This window comes from Salmo trutta, chromosome 21 (genome assembly GCF_901001165.1).
Source record: "Salmo trutta chromosome 21, fSalTru1.1, whole genome shotgun sequence".
NCBI classification, from domain to species: Eukaryota; Metazoa; Chordata; class Actinopteri; order Salmoniformes; family Salmonidae; genus Salmo; species Salmo trutta.
Genome location: NC_042977.1, coordinates 36,979,644 through 37,003,512, shown reverse-complemented (window position 1 = coordinate 37,003,512; position 23,869 = coordinate 36,979,644). Strand labels below are relative to the sequence as shown.

Here is a 23,869-nt window from a genome sequence, read left to right as displayed (position 1 = left end):
GGTCTGGGGAACGGGCGGGCCAGTCCATAGCATCAATGCCTTCCTCTTGCAGGAACTGCTGACACACTCCAGCCACATGAGGTCTAGCATTGTCTTGCATTAGGAGGAACCCAGGGCCAACCGCACCAGCATATGGTCTCACAAGGGGTCTGAGGATCTCATCTCGGTACCTAATGGCAGTCAGGCTACCTCTGGCGAGCACATGGAGGGCTGTGCGGCCCCCCAAAGAAATGCTACCCCACACCATGACTGACCCACCACCAAACCGGTCATGCTGGAGGATGTTGCAGGCAGCAGAACGTTCTCCACGGCGTCTCCAGACTCTCTCACATCTGTCACGTGCTCAGTGTGAACCTGCTTTCATCTGTGAAGAGCACAGGGCGCCAGTGGCGAATTTGACAATCTTGGTGTTCTCTGGCAAATGCCAAACATCCTGCACGGTGTTGGGCTGTAAGCACAACCCCCACCTGTGGACGTCGGCCCCTCATACCACCCTCATGGAGTCTGTTTCTGACCGTTTGAGCAGACACATGCACATTTGTGGCCTGCTGGAGGTCATTTTGCAGGGCTCTGGCAGTGCTTCTCCTGCTCCTCCTTGCACAAAGGCGGAGGTAGCGGTCCTGCTGCTGGGTTGTTGCCCTCCTACGGCCTCCTCCATGTCTCCTGATGTACTGGCCAGTCTCCTGGTAGCGCCACCATGCTCTGGACACTACACTGACAGACACAGCAAACCTTCTTGCCATAGCTCGCATTGGACGAGAAAGATACAACGACCACATTTTATATTGTATAGACTTTAACTAGCTTGTTAACGCATTTTAAGTTTAGATAGCAAGTTAGCCAGTTGAAATAAGATATTTAAACAACAACCTAAGTATATGGCTAGCTAGAAAAACAGGCTTGTTAGCATGTTATGTGTTAATAACATAATAACACAGACTGTGCTACCCATAGTGCAATGCACCACCAAGAAGTGGACGTTGATAGAATGCCTTGCATGACTACACACCGTTGTATTGCTAGCGGAAGTATTTCGTTATTAAAAGTAGTTAGATGTAGACTCAATGAAATTACGTTGCCACGAGCAGCGCCGCAGATATTGAGATGAGCGAGATGCAAGACTTCGCTCTCACACAGTTACACACAGTATCGGAGCATGTGCACGGGTTCGCTTCACCCTGTTTACAGCGTGGGAGCCAGGTCACCAAAACAGTGGAGAAGTTGAGCCCCACTATGCTTGAGGATCACAAATTTACCCACTGTGCTGTTTACTTTCTGCATCTATGTCATATCGCTGAGTCTACCTTTAAACCTATGCCGTGGACTACAGGAAAAAGAGGGCTGAACACGCCCCCATTAACATTGATGGGGCTGTAATGGAGCTGGTCTAGAGCTTCAGGTTCCTTGGTGTCCACAGCACTAACAAACTAGCATGGTTCAAACATACCAAGCCAGTCATGAAGAGGGCACGACAACGCCTATTCCCCCTCAATAGACTGAAAAGATTTGGCATGGGTCCCCAGATCATCAAAAAGTTCTACAGCTGCACCATCAAGAGAATCCTAACTGGTTGCATCACCGGTTGGTATGGTAACTACTCAGCATCCGACCACAAGGCGCTACAGAGGGTAGTGCGTATAGCCCAGTACATCACTGGAGCCAAGCTTCCTGCCATCCAGGACTTCTATACCAGGCGGTGTCATGTTCAAAGACTCCAGCCACCCAAATCATAGACTGTTCTCTCTGCTACCGCACTGCAAGCAATACTGGAGTGCCAAGTCTAGGTCCAAAAGGCTCCTTAACAGCTTCTACACCCAAGCCATAAGACTGCTAAACAGTCAATCAAATGGCTACACGGACTATTTTATTGACCCCCTTTTGTACGCTGCTGCTACTCGCCGTTATCTATGCATAGTCACTTTACCCCATCTACATATTACATATTACCTCAATTACCTAAACTAACCTGTACCCCCTCACATTGGCTCGGTACCGGTACTCCCTGTATATAGCCTCGCTATTGTTATTTTATTGTGTTACTTTAGTTTATCTGTATTTTTATTGATTTTTTTTATAGACTTGTTTTATTTTTTCACTCTGCATTGTTGGTTAAGCGCTTGTATGTAAGCATTTCACGGTAAGGTCTACACTTGTTGTATTCGGCGCGTGTGACGAATACGATTTGGTTTGTCATTGTTCAAGGATCATACATAACAGTTAGCTAGCTTCTCAGTTATGTAGCTTAGCTGGCTATCAGTTAGCTAGCTAACATTAGCCATTATCAAGCTGGTGCACAAGATATGATCATGCCAGTATAGCTACGTAGGGTAGCCACGCACGTAGACACACATCAAAACAATGTCATTCGTCACTATGGGGGGCGGCGGAACCTTGATAAAAAAGGGCCCCATGCTCATTGGGTTGTCACATATTCTCCTATTTCAGCCAGGTTGCTCAAGATCCACTGTGAAATTCCACGTCCGTCCAAGTAAGCAGGACATTGGAAGATTACTTCAAAACCGGCCACTGAGGGCCATGGTGAGTGCTATTACCATCAAGTTGACAAGCTCGGCTCCAAGGGTCACGTGTTAAATCCCAATGCTAGTCACTCGTTTAAAAAATAAAATGTTTAACCCTATCCCAAACATTAACCCTTACCTTAACCATTCGGAATGAATGCCTTGACTTAACCTTAGAAATGTGACTTTAATTGACAAACGTCGGATTCTGCATTGAGACTGTGAGAGCTTGTTGCCTATTTCCTCAACATAACCTACAGTAACTCAGACTAATTTTGACCCTCTCTGCACCAAACGATATACAGGAAAACTCTCTGAAGACAAAGGCGGGTGTTGAGTGAAACAAGTGATGCTTCTTCTGCTCCCTTTCAACAAGGGGCATCAAGCTGTCCTGTATTGAGCCCTGAGTGTGTGCGTGGCCTAGGGCTAGCTGGCTGGGTCACACCAGACTTTACTCAGCAGGATTGAGGACATGGCTTAGAGCTATTGGGGTTAAAGATCAGGCTCTCTGTTGGATGCCAAGGAGGGGTCCTAGTTGAGACTGTATTAATATCCCACGGATGAAGAATCATCACTTGCTACAGACAACATGCTCACAACACTCTCCATTGTCCTAACGCAGAGGTATCAGTCATTTTTCCAATTGGGACATTTCTTTAAAGGCAAAAATCAGGAGGTCTGCAAACGTTGTCAACTAAAAGTATATATATATTTTTTTTTTACAAATACACCAACGCTATACTTACATGCCCCTAGTATATTACCTATGAATTCTCCAACTTCCAATCTGTTCTAATAAGGGGTGATAGAAAATAAGAAGTAGAATGGTGAAGCCTGGGGAGGGTATGGGAGAAGAGGAACATGTCTGATTTTCTCTGAACACACACAAAAACACCCTGTGGTGGGACATAATAGAAGGTGTTTGCGTCTCTTGCAGTGAGGTGAGAGAGAGCAGATCATGGGCTGGGGACTTATTTATAAACATTGTGTACCCACAAAATATGCCCCAAAACATGGGTGCGCCAGTTTTCACGCAAAAGTTGGAATTGATAAAAACGGACGTGAGAAGGTGCTTATCCTCCCGCAAACCATGTGTATGCACAGTTTCTCGTGGTTGAAGGATTGCATTGCAAGAAGGCAAAAGTAGCCTAGTAGTAACCTTGTGCAACAATATACATTGGGGGGGAAAAAGTATTTGATCCAAAGCTGATTTTGTACGTTTGCCCTCTGATGAAGAAAGGATCAGTCTATAATTTTAATGGTAGGTTTATTTGAACAGTGAGAGACAGAATAACAACAAAAATATCCAGAAAAACGCATGTCAAAAATGTTATAAATTGATTTGCATTTTAATGAGGGAAATAAGTATTTGACCCCCTCTCAATCAGAAAGATTTCTGGCTCCCAGGCGTCTTTTAAACAGGTAACGAGCTGAGATTAGGAGCACACTCTTAAGGTGAGTGCTCCTAACCGCAGCTTGTTACCTGTAAAAAAGACACCTGTCCACAGAAGCAATCAATCAATCAGATTCCAAACTCTCCACCATGGCCAAGACCAAAGAGCTCTCCAAGGATGTCAGGGACAAGATTGTACACAAGGCTGGAATGGGCTACAAGACCATCGCCAAGCAGCTTGGTGAGAAGGTGACAACATTTGGTGCGATTATTCGCAAATGGAAGAAACACAAAAGAACTGTCAATCTCCCTCGGCCTGGGGCTCCATGCAAGATCTCACCTTGTGGGGTTGCAATGATCATGAGAACGGTGAGGAATCAGCCCAGAACGACACGGGAGGATCTTGTCAATGATCTCAAGGCAGCTGGGACCATAGTCACCAAGAAAACAATTGGTAACACACTACGCCGTGAAGGACTGAAATCCTGCAGCGCCCGCAAGGTCCCCCTGCTCAAGAATACATATACATGCCCGTCTGAAGTTTGCCAATGAACTTCTGAATTATTCAGAGGACAACTGGTGAAAGTGTTGTGGTCAGATGAGACCAAAATGGAGCTCTTTGGCATCAACTCAACTCGCCGTGTTTGGAGGAGGAGGAATGCTGCCTATGAACCCAAGAACACCATCTCCACCGTCAAACATGGAGGTGGAAACATTATGCTTTGGGGGTGTTTTTCTGCTAAGGGGACAGGACAACTTCACCGATTCAAAGGGACGATGGACGGGCCATGTACCGTCAAATCTTGGGTGAGAACATCCTTCCCTCAGCCAGGGCATTGAAAATGGGTCGTGGATGGGTATTCCAGCATGACAATGACCCAAAACACACGGCCAAGGCAACAAAGGAGTGGCTCAAGAAGAAGCACATTAAGGTCCTGGAGTGGCCTAGCCAGTCTCCAGACCTTAATCCCATAGAAAATCTGTGGAGGGACCTGAAGGTTCGAGTTGGCAAACGTCAGCCTCGAAACCTTAATGACTTGGAGAAGATCTGCAAAGAGGAGTGGGACAAAATCCCTCCTGAGATATGTGCAAACCTGGTGGCCAACTACAAGAAACGTCTGACCTCTGTGATTGCCAACAAGGGTCTTGCCACCAAGTACTAAGTCATGTTTGGCAGAGGGATCAAATACTTATTTCCCTCATTAAAATGCAAATCATTTTCTAACATTTTTGACATGCGTTTTTCTGGATTTGTTTTGTTGTTATTCTGTCTCTCACTGTTCAAATAAACCTACCATTAAAACTATAGACTGATCATTTCTTTGTAAGTGGGCAAACGTACAAAATCAGCAGGGGATCAAATACTTTTTTCCCTCACTGTATGATGACGCTCTTAAGAACCGCTATCCGCTACCACTCATCTCCTCGGCCTTCGAGCCGCTCCAGGGGGCCACCAAGTTGGACCCGCGGAACGCCTACCATCTGGTGTGGATACGGGAAGGGGATGAGTGGAAGACTGCCTTCAACATGGCCAGGAGTCACTACGAATATCTGGTCATGCCATTTGGTCTAACCAACGCTCCAGCTGTGGTCCAAGCCCTGGTTAATGATGTTCTCTGCGACATGTTGAACCGGTTCGTCTTCATCTACCTGAATGACATCCTCGTTTTTCTCCCGCTCAGCCCAAGAACACGTGCTCCATCTCTGATAGGTCCTCCAGCTCCTCCTGGAGAACCAGCTTTTTGTGAAAGAGGAAAAGTGCAAATTCCATCGATCCACCATCCCCTTCCTTGGTTACGTCATCGCTGTGGGGAATGTACAGATGGATCCCAGAAAGGTGAGAGTGGTGGTGGATTTGCCCCAACCTACGTCTAGAGTGCAGCTGCAACGCTTCCTGGGATTTGCCGCTTTATCCGGGGTTACTGCACCCTGGCTTCCCCCTTGTCTGCACTCACCTCTCCCAAGGTTCTGTTCACGTGGTCCCCAGCTGCTTCACCACAGCTCCCATATTAGTTCATCCTGAGCCAATGAGGACCTGGAGACGACTCTTCGCTGCCTTGTCTCTGCCAACCCCACCACCTGGAGACAGCAACTTGTGTGGGTTGAGTACACCCGCAACACCCTCCCCTGCTCTGCCACTGGTCTCTAGCCTTTTGAGTGTTCCCTGGGATATCGGCCCTCGCTCTTCCTGGAGCAAGAGGAAAAGGTCAACATACCCTCAGCCCAGATGTTTGTCCGCTGCTGCCGCCATAACTGGAAGAGAGCCCGGTCGGCTCTTCTCAAGACCACCTCCAGGTATCGACGGCAGGCGGACAGCCACTGGACCCCGACTCCCTGGTATTGTCTCGGGAAGAGGGAATGGCTGTTCACTCGGGATCTGCCCCTCTGGGTGGAGTCCCGCAAACTTCCCCCCGTTTTAATGGCCCTTTCCCCATCTCTAAGATTCTTAGCCCCTCTGCTGTTTATCTTCTGTTGCCCCATACCCGCCGTATACATCCCAATTTCATGTGTCTAGGATTAAACCTATGTCTCACAGCCTATTGTCTGTCCTGGACTACCAACCCCTGCCTCCCCTTGACCTGTCCTTTGCATGCCCCCTGTTTATATAATAAACGTCCATTATTTGAACTGTCTGCATCTGGGTATTTTCCTGAGCCGTGATAAGGTGTCCTTCTTTGCAAGGCATTGGAAAAACCTCCCTTGTCTTTGTGGTAGAATCTGTGTTTGAAATGCACTGCTCAACTGAGGGACCGTACAGATAATTGTATGTATGGGAACAGAGATGAGGTAGTCATTCAAAAATCATGTTAAACACTATTATTACATACAGTGAGTCTATGCTACTTATTATGTGACTTGTTAAGCACATTTTTACTCATTAACTTATTTAGGCTTGCCATAGCAAATGGGTTGAATACTTATTGACACAAGACAAGATATGTAAAAATGTTGACATTATGTGTGTAGGCAAGTGACAAAAAAAATCTAAATTGTATCCATTTTAAATTCAGGCTGTAACACAAAATGTGGAAAAAGTCCAGGGATGTGAATACTTTCTGAAGGCACTGTAGATGCCTATTTCTAATTCTAATTGATTTTCGCTCTTCTCACTAACAGCAAATGATTGCATCTTGTTATTATATTTAGCTACCAATTTTCTTATGATTAAGTACTTTTCTCTATTTGATCCGATCTGAAGCGCAGTTTAAGGTAGAACAGTCGGTTCACCTTTCCCATTGATGTGTGTAGGCTGCTAGGTCTACCTCTGAATACTGTAATGTCAAATTTCTCGAGTAGACAATATTTAATTTATCAACATAGGCCTAATGCATACTACATATATCATAACCATTGCAGAATTAATTAACCTTTTCTGGCCATGGTGTAGCCATACAACAATTGACCATGCGCATCTTTCACTGTGCCTATTAGATAGCCTATTATAACTTGAATTGTTTGCATCCGAAAGGGGAGCGCGGTTATAACATATTCTACAATTTAACTGGTGAACAGACAGTTGGTATTTTACAATGAAGTGTGTAGGTTACCACTCTAAGTAGCCTAGGCCTACTAGTTTTTTTTTTTTTTTCGAGTAGACAATGTTTCAGAATTCGCAGGCAGTGCAGCATATTAGGATCAGAAAAAGTCAATGCAAAACATGATTACATTACAACGATCTGTTTACAGGTCCACAACAATGTGCAATTGTTTTTGTCTTTCAGACACGGTCAGATAGCCTACAGCAAATGTCCCTGCAAAATAAAACATTCTGCCCTCCAAAGACATTTGACCAAGTTCGCCATGCATTGCTATTTCCTGAGATACTGTCTTGGCCTAATTTCAATACTTCTAAGTAGGGCCAATAGAGAAAATAAGGGCGTTATTGTCACCATAAAAGGTGAATGATGGGCGTTTTTCAGGTCACAGGTCTGATTTCTAACGGGAAACATGCGTATGTATGGCGTGCGCCAAAATTATACGTCTCAATATTTCTGTGCGTGCGTAGTCTTTTCAGAAATGGCGTAATTAAATGTAGCAACAACGGTTATAAAAGAGGTCTCAGGAGACGACTTCTTCTAAGCAATTTCAACGATCAGGATCCATGCCAGGCTCTCCCTCTCTCTCTGGGACGTAATCAATCACTGGTACTGACGGTATTCTGGCAGCCAGCAATTCAGTCCTTAAAAAACAGCCGCAGGTGTGGATAGAATATAGATCCTACAGAATTGTATAGATTATCTCCCAAACAATGGTTAAGCCGAACAATACATGATGTTTTACTCCGCAACTCGCTAATCAGGTAAATCCAGTTCACTTGGATGAAGGAATTCCTGAAGAAATGTCTTAAGTCTATAGTGTTCTTGTCCTGAGTCCTGTTCCAAGGTGACAAGACAGGACAGTCATAGCGTACAATGTTGCACGGTCATACACCCCTCTCTACTTCCCCTCACTTTATTGAACAATAAGTAACTTTTAAGCAGCTATCCCGCTGGCTTACAATCAATTATTTTCACTGCATTGTTCATTCATTCTCTCTCTCTCTCCTTCTCTCTCTCAGAAGAAGGGAGGGGTCGAGCAGAAGCAGTAACCTCTGTAACGGATAACAGCGCTCGAGGATTTCAAGTTAGACCACCGTCAGCGTGAAGGATAGAATGCTGTTCAGTCAAACCGGAGCACTGACCAAGGACATTTATATTTATTTTATAACTTTTTGGAGCTATTTGACCAATTTAAACTTGATTTGAAAGAGTCACAGAGCACACATAAACCAGCATTTACCAGACAAAGATCAGCATCAAACTTCATGCGGACGTGAGAAGAGAAGTGATGTGGACAGTTTGGACAAGATACCCATGACATAGTTGGAATAATAGACCCACTCTTCTGTTTTTTATGGAACCACTTAATGCCAATCTATGACAGTTGGGGAAGTTGTTTTCAAACGTTTAATTCTCAACTGGGAGAGGCCTATCAAAACAAACATTTTCTGACGTGTTACTCAAAGGATCCTTAGATAATCTTATTTCCATCTTGCAGGTAAGAAAAGGGTTTTACTGACATTCACCTGCTCATGCCTCTTCAAATTGAATTTAGCTGCACATGGGGGGATATTTTAAGCCATCAGGTTTTCTAACTCCTGGGCTATTGGAAAAATTGTCCGTTATAAATGTTGTAGCCTAAAGTTTTCATGTGTTTATGAGCAGACAGGACTCCTGTCGATTATGGCGAAGACCTTGTTCATCTGTTTCCCACTGATTCTCCTGGCGGGACATCTCCTCGTGGTTACCGGACAAGCCACCCGAACACCGGTTTCGCAAGACGCGCGCCCAGACGTCCATCCGTCCGCCACCCAGAAACCAGTAATCTCTGGTAGAGAGGACAGGTTCAACGCCAATGTCTCCACTGCTCGGCGCATGCGACCTTTACCACCGATGTGCTCGGGACCCACTGAGATCAGAGACACATTTAAGTACATCAACACCGTAGTATCATGTCTCGTGTTTGTTGTCGGTATTATCGGGAACTCCACGCTCCTCAGAATCATTTACCGGAACAAGTGCATGCGCAACGGGCCTAATATTCTCATAGGGAGCCTGGCGCTGGGAGACCTGCTGCACATTGTGATTGATATTCCCATTAACGTGTACAAGGTGAGAACAATCAAAACACACACCAACACTGCTCGGCATGCATGTAGGCTACGCAACACGCATGCGCGCACACACACACACACACACACACACACACACACACCCACACACACACACAGGGGTAGTTAAGGGGTAGCTTACAAGCTGATGAACAGGCTGTACCAGAACACTGGGCCAAAAATATTTCCTCTGTCCCCAGTAAGCTTGTTTTGATATTTAAAAAAAATCCCTCCAGGCAGGCCAGAATCATATCAAGCTCAGAAACTAGTCTGCAAGCCAAATACTTTCTTCTTCTCAGACCACATTGTATTACAGTAGCTCTGTCTCTGTAGCACGTTTTCCTTCGTCTGAGCCATACCACATTCCACATGACTTTCTCTCTCTGTTATGCTTGAATATTCTGTATATTTGGACTATTGGAGGTGTGTGTGTGTGTGTGTGTGTGTGTGTGTGTGTGTGTGAGAGAGAGAGAGAGATGGATACACATACAGACAGAAAAACAGAGAGAGAGTATTCTAGATATTGGCGTTATGGGAAGCCAAACATGTTTAAATGATTAACTGCATACCAGAAGAATCTACCTGTGTTCTATGGAGATAAGACCACATGTGATTCCAATACAGTAGGGTGAGATTGCCTCCACATGCTGATCTATGGTCAGTTTGGTGTTTACCTCCACATGTGATTCCAATAGGCCTCATAAGCAGGCATGAAAACCATAAACCCCAATACAGGTTAGCCAGGGTTCAGCCTTTATAGATTCTTGTATTTTACTCATGACTGGTTATCATTTGCCATGGGTGCTCTTTTTGTCCATATCATTAAGTGGATTAGTTGAAATGTGTATAGAGTGAAATTCCGGGTTATGCTATTCTACTTACCTAGTATATACCAGGTAGAAATGACACGATAGCATTTTAATCACGTTCCTCCAAACTCAGATCATTCCTGTGTGAGTAACCCTGAACTCTTTATCCCTCTTCCCCTAGCTCCTAGCGGAGGACTGGCCATTTGGTGTGGGTCTGTGTAAACTGGTGCCTTTTGTCCAGAAAGCTTCAGTGGGCATTACTGTGCTGAGCCTGTGTGCTCTGAGCATCGACAGGTACGCTAACACACACACACACACACACACACACACACACACACACACACACACACACACACACAGAGAGGACATCCCCATAATGTTCCCCCCGTCTCATCCTCGTCCAGGTACCGAGCAGTAGCGTCATGGAACCGTATCAAGGGGATCGGTGTTCCCAAGTGGACGGCTATAGAGATCGCACTCATCTGGCTGCTGTCCATCCTGCTGGCTGTCCCTGAAGCTATAGCCTTCGACATGATCGCCATGGACTACAAAGGAGAGCACCTCCGCATCTGTCTGCTACACCCCATGCAGAATTCAGACTTTATGAGGGTATGTACACACACACACACACACACACACACACACACACACACACACACACACACACTAGACTATATGGAGTGTCCCTGGCTGGGGTCTGATGTGGGAAATCTGCAGCTGTGCGCTGACTCTCCCCTAGTGGTCACTCTGGAAAATATAAATCATATGACTTATGAGGCCCCTGTTTGTCTGGATACGGTAGTTTTAGTGTGTTTTCACAGGTTCGAGTACATCTGTGTGTATGTTTGTGCGGTGTGTGTGTGTCTCAGAGTGACCGATAGATGATAGCTTGAACGTGTGTAGTTGTCGTCTCAGAGAGGTTTTAGATGGAGTGCTAGTTGACGTTCTACCAAGAATGAACTCTGAGTTAGAGAAACCCTTGGTCTGCTTGAGGTTACTTCTCCTCACTCTTCTTCACTCCCCTCATACTTCAGCATTAGGGTTTGGCTCCAAACTAACTCCCAAGGCAATAGGACCAGTCAGTCAGCTTTCCTCTACTGTCCGTGGATCTTTCTGGTGGGTATTTTGTATTGTGAATTGCAACACACTTAAAGGGATACTTCGGGATTTTGCCATTGAGGCCCTTTATCTACTTCCTCAGAGCCAGATGAGCTCGTGGATACTATTTTTATGTCTCTGCATGCAGTTTGAAGGAAGTTGCTAAGTAGCTCTAGCGCAATTGCTAACTAATTTCCAGTCATTTTGCTAATGCCAGATAACATTGTCTCACAAAACTACCTCTAACTTCCTTCATAGAGACGTAAAAATGGTATCCACGAGTTCATCTGACTCTGGGAAAGTAGATAAAGGCCCAATGCCAAAATCGTGGAGTATCCCTTTAAACGGAGTGTCCATTTATCTGGTGTATGTATCCTTGCACGAGTCTTGGTGTATGCGAGCTGGAATGGCTCATAGGAGCAGGAGCATATCTCCTGTTTCTGTAGCGTGAGGCAGCTTGATGCACAAGTACACCCCCTGGACAGGACGCTAGTCTATCGCAGGGCCTTACCCCCAATCAGAGACGCATCGGATCCCATTTTTACAGTCTTTGGTACAACTCGGCCGGGGATGGAACTCCCAACCTTCAAATCTCAGGGTGGACACTTTAACCACAAGGTCAATGAGTTGGTGCATTATGTGGTGTGCCCTACATGTATGTGTATTTTCTTTGTGTCCTTCCAGTTCTATAAGTCAGCTAAGGACTGGTGGCTGTTCAGTGTGTATTTCTGCCTGCCTCTGGCCGTTACCGCCGTCTTCTACACCCTGATGACTTGTGAGATGCTGAGGAAGAAGAACGGAGTCCAGATCGCCCTGAGTGACCATCTGAAACAGGTAACCTCTCTCTCCTGCCTTTATTTCATCTTTAATATTTAGGGGCAGCAGGTAGCCTAGTGGGGGTTGGCAGGTAGCCTAGTGGTTAGAGTGTTGGGCCAGTAACTGAAAGGTTGCTAGATCAAATCCATGAACTGACAAGGTAAAAATTTGTCGTTCTGCCCCTGAACAAGGCAGTTAACCCACCGTTCCTAGGCCGTCATTGTAAATAACAATTTGTTCTTAACTGACTTGCCTAGATAAATAAAGGTTTAAAAAATATATTGTAATGTCCCTATATTTATGAAGTGCACTTTAGCTAGATTGATTGGTTGGTTGATTGATTCCTCTGTGTGTGTGTGTGTGTGTGTGTGTGTGTGTGTGTGTGTGTGTGTGTGTGTGTGTGTATAGAGGCGTGAGGTGGCTAAGACAGTGTTCTGCCTGGTGTTGGTGTTTGCTCTGTGCTGGTTGCCTCTCCATCTCAGCCGCATCCTCAAGCTCACCATCTATGATGAGAAGGACCCTAACCGCTGTGAACTGCTCAGGTGAGGACCACATACTCTCACACACTTCAAACTGTTTTCCTTAAGATGTCTATGTGCCCCACCCTCGCTACATTGACCGTAATATTGTAAAAAGGAGAGAGATGAAATAGGATGGTGTGTTTCTCCAGTTTCTTCCTGGTTCTGGACTACATCGGGATCAACATGGCATCTCTTAACTCCTGCATCAACCCCATCGCTCTCTACATGGTCAGCAAGCGTTTCAAGATCTGCTTCAGGGTAAGACATATGTGTCCACCCACATACTGCATCTTAAAATCACCCACATACTGCATCATAAATCCAAGATGGCGTAGCAGTTCAGACGTCCTGTCGTGTCCCGTGTGTATATATATATATATTTACATATTTTTTTCTTCACTTATCTTTTTACATTTTTTTATTCTAAATACTCAACCTCAAAGCACTCTCCTGCAACCCGCCTCATCAATAAAAAAAAAAAAGAAGAAAGTATTATTTACCTCATCTGAATTCCACGACAGAAGCTAGCCAGAGGTTAGCCATTTTCACTGGCTAACGTTGAAGTTCAGCTAGCTACGGTTAGCTGTCCTCAGCTATCCATTAGCTCGAAAAGCTATCGCCAGTTTTTGTACAGCGCGACTCAGACCAGAGCATATCGGACCTATTCTCTCTCCTTTCCTCGATTTCTACCGCAGGCTCTGGACATTTACACCTGGATCTTGCAGCTAACTAGCTGCTACCTGAGTGACTATTGGCAACGTCGGTCTCGGAATTAACACACACTATTACGGAGCTAGCTAGCTAGCCAGCTGAAGAATTCCGTCAGCCACTCGTGGGCTACTCCTGAGCTAGCCAGCTGAAGTGTCTCCTGGGCTACAACTCACCTATCCTGACCCGTTTTACTGCCGATGCGGAGCCTCATTGGGTCTTCACGACTGGATCACCGACGTTATCTGCCCGAGGGAGTTGTCCAACTGGCCCCTCCGTCGCGACGTAACCTGATCGCCCATCTGCGGCCAGCTAATCGTTAGCTGTCTTTTCGGCTGCGATCTGAATAGGTCTGTCGGACACTTTTCTTGGGCCACTATAACTAACTATTTTGCCAACTTGGACAGGTCCCCCCTTCCACACGGAACCCCACTAACCCACAGACGGAAACGCACGAGGCGGCTAAAAACAGACCTCCCTCCCATCTTCCACCAGCTTGCTACCTATGGCCCGGCTAGCTGTCTGATTCTCACTGGACCCTCTGATCACTCGGCTAAGCATGCCTCTCCTTAATGTCAATATGCCTTGTCCATTGCTGTTCTGGTTAGTGTTTATTGGCTTATTTCACTGTAGAGTCTCTAGCCCTGCTCATTATACCTTATCCAACCTCTCAGTTCCTCCACCCACACATGCTATGACATCTTCTGGTTTCAATGATATTTCTAGAGACAATATCTCTCTCATAATCACTAAATGCCTAGGTTTACCTCCTCTGTACTCACATCCCACCATACCTTTGTCTGTACATTATACCTTGAAGCTATTTTATCGCCCCCAGATACCTGCTCCTTTTTCTCTCTATTCTGGACGTCACAGACGACCAATTCTTATAGCTTTTAGCCGTACCCTCATACTTATCCTTCTCTGCTCCGCTGGGGATGTAGAGGTGAATCCAGGCCCTTCAGTGCCTGGCTCCACACCTACTCCCCAGGCGCTCTCTTTTGATGACTTCTGTAACCGTAATAGCCTTGGTTTCATGCATGTTAACATTAGAAGCCTCCTCCCTAAGTTTGTTTTATTCACTGCTTTAGCACACTCTGCCAACCCGGATGTCCTAGCTGTGTCTGAATCTTGGCTTAGGAAGTCCACCAAAAACTGTGAAATCTTCATCCCTAACTACAACGTTTTCAGACAAGATAGAACGACCAAAGGGGGCGGTGTTGCAATCTACTGCAGAGATAGCTTGCAGAGTTCTGTCCTGCTATCCAGGTCTGTACCCAAACAATTTGAACTTCTACTTTTAAAAATCCACCTCTCCAAAAACAAGTCTCTCACCGTTGCCGCCTGCTATAGACCCCCCTCGGCCCCTAGCTGTGCTCTGGACACCATATGTGAACTGATTGCCCCCCATCTATCTTCAGAGCTCGTGCTACTAGGCGACCTAAACTGGGACATGCTTAACACCCCAGCCATTCTACAATCCAAGCTTGATGCCCTCAATCTCACACAAATTATTAATGAACCCACCAGGTACAACCCCAAAGCCGCAAACACTGGCACCCTCATAGATATCATCCTAACCAATGTGCCCTCTAATTACACCTCTGCCGTTTTCAACCAAGATCTCAGCGATCACTGCCTCATTGCCTGCACCCGTAATGGGTCAGCGGTCAAACGACCTCCACTCATCACTGTCAAACGCTCCCTGAAACATTTCAACGAGCAAGCCTTTCTAATCGACCTGGCCCTGGTATCCTGGAAGGATATTGACCTCATCCCGTCAGTAGAGGATGCCTGGTTATTTTTTAAAAATGCCTTCCTCTCCATCTTAAATAAGCATGCCCCTTTCAAGAAATTTAGAACCAGGAACAGATATAGCCCTTGTTTCTCCCCAGACCTGACTGCCCTTAACCAACACAAAAATATCCTGTGGCGTTCTGCATTAGCATCGAACTGCCCCCGCGATATGCAACTTTTTAGGGAAGTTAGAAACCAATACACACAGGCAGTTAGAAACGCCAAGGCTAGCTTTTTCAAACAGAAATTTGCTTCGTGCAACTCCAACTCTAAAAAGTTCTGGGACATTGTAAAGTCCATGGAGAATAAGAACACCTCCTCCCAACTGCCCACTGCACTGAGGATAGGAAACTCTGTCACCACCGATAAGCCCACTATAATTGAGAATTTCAATAAGCATTTTTCTACGGCTGGCCATGCTTTCCACCTAACTACCCCTACTGCATTCAACAGCACTGCACCCCCCACAGCTACTCGCCCAAGCCTCCCCCATTTCTCCTTCTCCCAAATCCATTCAGCTGATGTTCTGAAAGAGCTGCAAAATCTGGACCCCTACAAATCAGCTGGGCTTGACAATCTGGACCCTTTCTTTCTAAAATTATCTGCCGAAATTATTGCAACCCCTATTACTAGCCTGTTCAACCTCTCTTTCGTGTCGTCTGAGATTCCCATAGATTGGAAAGCAGCTGCTGTCATCCCCCTCTTCAAAGGAGGTGACAATCTTGACCCAAGTTGCTACAGACCTATATCCATCCTACCCTGCCTTTCTAAGGTCTTCGAAAGCCAAGTCAACAAACAGATTACCGACTATTTTGAATCCCACCGCACCCTCTCCGCTATGCAATCTGGTTTCAGAGCTGGTCATGGGTGCACCTCAGCCACGCTCAAGGTCCTAAACGACATCGTAACCGCCATCGATAAGAAACATTACTGTGCTGCCGTATTCATTGACCTGGCCAAAGCTTTTGACTCTGTTAATCACCACATCCTCATCGGCAGACTTAGTAGCCTTGGTTTCTCAAACGATTGCGTCGCCTGGTTCACCAACTACTTCTCTGACAGAGTTCAGTGTGTCAAATCGGAGGGCCTACTGTCTGGACCTCTGGCAGTCTCTATGGGGGTACCACAGGGTTCAATTCTTGGGCCAACTCTTTTCTCTGTATACATAAATGATGTCGCTCTTGCTGCTGGTGAATCTCTGATCCACCTCTACGCAGACGACACCATTCTGTATACTTCTGGCCCTTCTTTGGACACTGTGTTAACAACCCTCCAGACGAGCTTCAATGCCATTCAACTCTCCTTCCGTGGTCTCCAACTGCTCCTAAACACAAGTAAAACTAAATGCATGCTCTTCAACCGATCGCTGCCTGCACCTGCCCGCCCATCCAGCATAACTTCTCTGGACGGTTCTAACTTAGAATTTGTGGACAACTACAAATACCTAGGTGTCTGGTTAGACTGTAAACTCTCCTTCCAGACTCACATCAATCATCTCCAATCCAAAGTGAAATCTAGAATTGGCTTCCTATTTCGCAACAAAGCATCCTTCACTCATGCTGCCAAACATACCCTCGTAAAACTGACCATCCTACCAATCCTCGACTTCGGCGATGTCATTTACAAAATAGCCTCCAATACCCTACTCAACAAGCTGAATGCAGTCTATCACAGTGCCATCCGTTTTGTCACCAAAGCCCCATATACAACCCACCACTGCGACCTGTATGCTCTCGTTGGCTGGCCTTCACTTCATCATCGTCGCCAAACACATTGGCTCCAGGTCATCTACAAGACCCTGCTAGGTAAAGTCCCCCCTTATCTCCGCTCACTGGTCACCATAGCAGCACCCACCTGTAGCACGCGCTCCAGCAGGTATATCTCTCTGGTCACCCCTAAAGCCAACTCCTCCTTTGGTCGTCTCTCCTTCCAGTTCTCAGCTGCCAATGATTGGAACGAACTACAAAAATCTCTAAAACTGGAAACACTTATCTCCCTCACTAGCTTTAAGCACCAGCTGTCAGAGCAGCTCACAGATCTCTGCACCTGTACATAGCCCATCTTTAATTGTGCCCAAACTACTACCTTTTCCCCTACTGTATTTATTTATTTTATTTATTTTGCTCCTTTGCACCATATTATTTATATTTTAACTTTTAACTTTCTTCAAACTACAAATCTACCATTCCAGTGTTTTTTCTTGCCATACTTTATTTACTTTGCCACCATGGCATTTTTTTGCCTTTACCTCCATTATCTCACATCATTTGCTCACATTGTATATAGTCTTATTTTTTTCTACTGCATCATTGATTGTATGTTGTTTTACTCCATGTGTAACTCTGTGATTTTGTATGTTGTCGAACTGCTTTGCTTTATCTTGGCCAGGTCGCAATTGTAAATGAGAACTTGTTCTCAACTTGCCTACCTGGTTAAATAAAGGTGAAATAAATAAATAAATAAAATCTAACAGCGTGCCAAATGGTGTTAAATGTCGAAATAACTAATGTCCTCTCTCTCTCTCTCTCTAGTCATGTCTGTGTTGCTGGTGTCTGCCAGCTGAGATGTTGATGGATGAGAAGCAGTCCTGTATGAAGCTCAAAGTCTCAGACCGGGCCTCCGCCCAGAGCAACTCACGCGCCACTAACAAGTACACTTCAGCATGAGAGGTGCCCTGCGCAGTGCAGATAAGTACTCAACGAAGTAACCGATGATCTACCTTAAAGGACTAATTGAAGATCAGTCATATAACCTGATTCTGACTTAAACCATTATGAGAAGGTCATAAGAAGTGTCTTAAGAAGTGCCCTTATTCGGCTATAGTTGATGTAGTTTTAAACCACTTGGAGAAAATAAGTGCCCTAATCCAGTAAAGTCTCCTCTGACTGGAAGGTGAAGTACTCAAGTGCACTTTGAGTGTTGCCTATGAAAGTGAATGGTCTGGGATGTGTAGCTGGGAGAGGGTTGATGGAAAGGAGGATAATTGGGGGAAGGAGGAGTAGAAGGATGGAAGTTTAGTGCAGACAATCAAATATCAGTATTATTGCTAATGAATGACACAACATAGAGTGGTCATATTGTAGAGAAATGACATGATTAGAACCTCTATATGAATGTTCATAAGATACATGACATAAGCCAAACCCAAAGAGGCGTCATAGTGCAAATGCCTGAATTGAGACATACGGAACATTATATGAACATTGCAATTAGGTTGTAAAAACGTTGTTAGTTATACAGTATAATATCTGAACATATCCCATATACTACTCAGAATTCAAGGACTTTAGAGTTCATTCATTTTTATACCTTTGTTAAATTGCTTTTACACTGTTTGATATTGTTACCAGTGGAGGCTGCTGAGGGGAGGAAGGCTCATAATAATGGCCGTAACGGAGCAAATGGAATCAAACACATGGAAACCTTGTGTTTGATGTATTTGATACCATTCCAACAAATCTTCTCCAGCCATTACCACGAGCCAGTCCTCTCCAATTAAGGTGCCACCAACCTCCTGTGATTGTTACCATTAGCATTTGTATGTGATTTTAGCTGGATAGTTAGCTATAGCATCTGTGATTGTTACCATTAGCATCTGTATGTGATTTTAGCTGCATCGTTAGCTATAGCATCTGTGATTGTTTGTTCTGTGTTTGGTAGGCGTTCAGCTGTTTCTCATTAAACTACTGATCTAATTGGGTTGGACTTCATGTGAATAAATCATAAATGGCAGCACATTCCTAAAGTTCTCGCAATAACTTTTTGGCTTTCTTTTCAAAATGTGTTTCAAAAACAGTTCAGTGTTTGTCTCAAATATGATCATTTTAGTATTCTGTAGCTTTGTGGACTGCCACCCAATTGTAAAAGCTGATTGACTTTATTATGCTTTAATAGCGATCATGACAAGCTAAAAGGACTTTCGCCGCTTACTGGGGAGTCGGATGAGAGGGAGGGGAGAGGATATATTTGAAGTTTTTCTCTCCATATGCCTTGTGGTTTTTTGCCAAGGGATCTGCTGGTGTGTTATTGAATATGGAGCACAGTATTGATATTGTTGTATATCTTGTACATACAGTAGCTGTCCTGTGAGTGTATGGTTGTGATGATGTGCCTGTCAAAGGTTGTGTGCTTTATATTTTCCCAAAAATGTAACAAAATAAAAAGATTTACGTTTAAATAGTATTTTTAAGACCTCTAGAATCAGACATAATGTAATCTACTGTATCACTACAGTCAACTGTCTGATAAGGACTGAACTAAACCAGAGCCTGCAGCTATACTGAGCCAGCATATACACTGCTCAAAAAAATAAAGGGAACACTTAAACAACACAATGTAACTCCAAGTCAATCACACTTCTGTGAAATCAAACTGTCCACTTAGGAAGCAACACTGATTGACAATACATTTCACATGCTGTTGTGCAAATGGAATAGACAACAGGTGGAAATTATAGGCAATTAGCAAGACACCCCCAAAAAGGAGTGGTTCTGCAGGTGGGGACCACAGACCACTTCTCAGTTCCTATGCTTCCTGGCTGATGTTTTGGTCACTTTTGAATGTTGCCGGTGCTTTCACTCTAGTGGTAGCATGAGACGGAGTCTACAACCCACACAAGTGGCTCAGGTAGTGCAGCTCATCCAGGATGGCACATCAATGCGAGCTGTGGCAAGAAGGTTTGCTGTGTCTGTCAGCGTAGTGTCCAGAGCAGGAGAAGCACTGCCAGAGCCCTGCAAAATGACCTCCAGCAGGCCACAAATGTGCATGTGTCTGCTCAAACGGTCAGAAACAGACTCCATGAGGGTGGTATGAGGGCCCGAAGTCCACAGGTGGGGGTTGTGCTTACAGCCCAACACCGTGCAGGACGTTTGGCATTTGCCAGAGAACACCAAGATTGGCAAATTTGCCACTGGCGCCCTGTGCTCTTCACAGTGAAAGCAGGTTCACACTGAGCACATGTGACAGTCTGGAGACGCCGTGGAGAACGTTCTGCTGCCTGCAACATCCTCCAGCATGACCGGTTTGGCGGTGGGTCAGTCATGGTGTGGGGTGGCATTTCTTTGGGGGGCGCACAGCCCTCCATGTGCTCGCCAGAGGTAGCCAGACTGCCATTAGGTACCGAGATGAGATCCTCAGACCCCTTGTGAGACCATATGCTGGTGCGGTTGGCCCTGGGTTCCTCCTAATGCAAGACAATGCTAGACCCATGTGGCTGGAGTGTGTCAGCAGTTCCTGCAGAGGAAGGTATTGATGCTATGGACTGGCCCGCCCGTTCCCCAGACCTGAATCCAATTGAGCACATCTGGGACATCATGTCTCGCTCCATCCACCAACGCCACGTTGCACCACAGACTGTCCAGGAGTTAGCGGATGCTTTAGTCCAGGTCTGGGAGGAGATCCCTCAGGAGACCATCCGCCACCTCATCAGGAGCATGCCCAGGCATTGTAGGGAGGTCATACAGGCACGTGGAGGCCACACACACTACTGAGCCTCATTTTGACTTGTTTTAAGGACATTACATCAAAGTTGGATCAGCCTGTAGTGTGGTTTTCCACTAATTTTGAGTGTGACTCCAAATCCAGACCTCCATGGGTTGATAAATTGGATTTCCATTGATTATTTGTGTGTGATTTTGTTGTCAGCACATTCAACTATGTAAAGAAAAAAGTATTTAATAAGATTATTTATTTCATTCAGATCTAGGATGTTGTTTAAGTGTTCCCTTTATTTTTTTGAGCAGTATATATTAAAATGATATATTTGACTTAGTACTGGTGAACTGCAATACTCTTCAACACTGTGAGGGATTAATTTTTTTAAATGGTTTTATTCTACTCCCCTTTCTCAGAGCTGTTTCCCTGCCCTCTCTCAAAACTGAGTGTGAACAAAGGCACCCATCATGTGAGACATTCTCTCTCACACACACACACACACACACACACACTGATTTGACTTGGGAATGTCCCTATGGGCCAATGCAGTGTCATGCATGTTACATTACGCGTGAAAGACGGCAGGGAGCCTAGTGGTTAGAGCGTTGGGCCAGTAACTGAAAGGTTGCTGCATCGAATCCCCGAGCTGACAAGGTTCAAATCTGTCATTCTGCCCCTGAATAAGAATGTTCACTGTTAGGCCGTCATTGTAAATAAGAATTTGTTCTGACTTGGCTAGTTTAAAAAAAGAAAAAAAGAATCTGTCCCTATAGCCCTCTGTACATCTGTCCCTCTGTACATCTGTCCCTCTAAACCTCTACACATCTGTCCCTCTGTACATCTGTCCCTCAATACATCTGTCCCTCTAAACCTCTACACATCTGTCCCTCTGTACATCTGTCCCTCAATACATCTGTCCCTCTAAACCTCTACACATCTGTCCCTCTATACCTCTGTCCCTCTGTACATCTGTCCCTCTATCCCCCTATACATCTGTCCCTCTATACCTCTGTCCTTCTACACATCTGTCCCTCTATACCTCTGTCCCTCAATACATCTGTCCCTCTAAACCTCTACACATCTGTCCCTCTATACCTCTGTCCCTCTGTACATCTGTCCCTCTATCCCCCTATACATCTGTCCCTCTATCCCCCTATATTTCTGCAACTCTGTCCCTCTGCACCTCTGCACATCTGACCCTCTCTACATCTCTCCCTCTATACCCTTGTCCCTCTACATCTGTCCCTCTATACCTCTATCCTTCTCTACATCTGTCCCTTCTCTACATCTGTCCCTTCTCTACATCTGTCCCTCTCTTCTGTCCCCCTATACCTCTGTACTCTCTATACCTCTATACATCTGTCCCTCTGTACATCTACCCCTCTTTGCATCTGTCTCTCTGTACATCTACCCCTCTATGCATCTGTCCCTATATACCTCTGTCCCTCTGCACCTATATACATCTGTCCCTCTACATCTTCCCCTCTATACCTCTGTCCCTCTATAACTCTCTCTCTAACTCTATACCTCTGTCCCTGTATACCTCTGTCCCTGTATACCTCTGTCCCTGTATACCTCTATAGATCTATCTCTATCCATCTGTCCCTCTATACCTCTACACATCTGTCCCTCTGTCCCTCTGCACCTCTTATACATCTGTCCCTCTATACACCTGTCCCTCTATACATCTGTCCCTCTATCCCTCTATACATCTGTACCTCTGTCCCTCTGCACCTCTGTCCCTCTGCACCTCTGTCCCTCTGCATCTGCCCCTCTCTAAATCTCTCCCTCTATACCTCTATCCTTCTCTACATCTGTCCCTCTTCTTCTGTCCCCCTATACCTCTGTACTCTCTATACCTCTATACATCTGTCCCTCTCTACATCTCTCCCTCTATACCCTTGTCCCTCTACATCTGTCCCTCTATACCTCTATCCTTCTCTACATCTGTCCCTTCTCTACATCTGTCCCTCTCTTCTGTCCCCCTATACCTCTGTACTCTCTATACCTCTATACATCTGTCCCTCTGTACATCTACCCCTCTTTGCATCTGTCTCTCTGTACATCTACCCCTCTATGCATCTGTCCCTATATACCTCTGTCCCTCTGCACCTATATACATCTGTCCCTCTATAACTCTCTCTCTAACTCTATACCTCTGTCCCTGTATACCTCTGTCCCTGTATACCTCTATAGATCTATCTCTATCCATCTGTCCCTCTATACCTCTACACATCTGTCCCTCTATACCTCTGTCCCTCTGCCTCTGTCCCTCTGCACCTCTTATACATCTGTCCCTCTATACATCTGTCCCTCTATCCCTCTATACATCTGTCCCTCTATCCCTCTATACATCTGTCCCTCTGTCCCTCTGCACCTCTGTCCCTCTGCACCTCTGTCCCTCTGCATCTGCCCCTCTCTAAATCTCTCCCTCTATACCTCTATCCTTCTCTACATCTGTCCCTCTTCTTCTGTCCCCCTATACCTCTGTACTCTCTATACCTCTATACATCTGTCCCTCTATACATCTGTCCCTCTATACATCTGTCCCTCTATCCCTCTGTCCCTCTATCCCTCTATACATCTGTCCCTCTATACATCTGTCCCTCTATACATCTGTCCCTCTGTCCCTCTGCACCTCTGCACCTCTGTCCCTCTGCATCTCTCCCTCTATACCTCTATCCTTCTCTACATCTGTCCCTCTTCTTCTGTCCCCCTATACCTCTGTACTCTCTATACCTCTATACATCTGTCCCTCTCTACATCTCTCCCTCTATACCTCTATCCTTCTCTACATCTGTCCCTCTCTTCTGTCCCCCTATACCTCTGTACTCTCTATACCTCTATACATCTGTCCCTCTATACATCTGTCCCTCTATACATCTGTCCCTCTGCACCTCTGTCCCTCTGCATCTGTCCCTCTCTAAATCTCTCCCTCTATACCTCTATCCTTCTCTACATCTGTCCCTCTTCTTCTGTCCCCCTATACCTCTGTACTCTCTATACCTCTATACATCTGTCCCTCTGTACATCTGTCCCTCTGTACATCTACCCCTCTATGCATCTGTCCCTGTATACCTCTGTCCCTCTGCACCTCTGTCCCTCTGCACCTCTGTCCCTCTGCA

General features: G+C 45.5%; 1 protein-coding gene across 1 annotated transcript; it reads left to right on the top strand.

The window, feature by feature from the left end:
- Window positions 1-7,964: 7,964 nt before the first annotated feature.
- LOC115157349 (endothelin receptor type B) lies at window positions 7,965-19,488 on the top strand. The gene is made up of 9 exons (XM_029705529.1): window positions 7,965-8,212; window positions 8,471-8,949; window positions 9,117-9,563; window positions 10,553-10,665; window positions 10,776-10,980; window positions 12,154-12,303; window positions 12,694-12,827; window positions 12,956-13,064; window positions 17,843-19,488. The coding sequence occupies exons 3-9, from the start codon at window positions 9,135-9,137 to the stop codon at window positions 17,975-17,977; spliced, it is 1,275 nt and encodes a 424-aa protein (XP_029561389.1). The 5' UTR covers window positions 7,965-8,212; window positions 8,471-8,949; window positions 9,117-9,134; the 3' UTR covers window positions 17,978-19,488.
- The last annotated feature ends 4,381 nt before the right edge of the window (window positions 19,489-23,869 follow it).

What these genes read in the sequence shown, in the direction of transcription:
- LOC115157349 (XM_029705529.1), top strand. Translation starts at nt 9,135, where the DNA reads ATGGCGAAGACCTTGTTCATCTGTTTCCCACTGATTCTCCTGGCGGGA. An exon ending in TGAGTGACCATCTGAAACAG is followed by an intron (nt 12,304 to 12,693) that starts GTAACCTCTCTC and finishes GTGTGTGTATAG; the next exon opens with AGGCGTGAGGTGGCTAAGAC. An exon ending in AACCGCTGTGAACTGCTCAG is followed by an intron (nt 12,828 to 12,955) that starts GTGAGGACCACA and finishes GTGTTTCTCCAG; the next exon opens with TTTCTTCCTGGTTCTGGACT.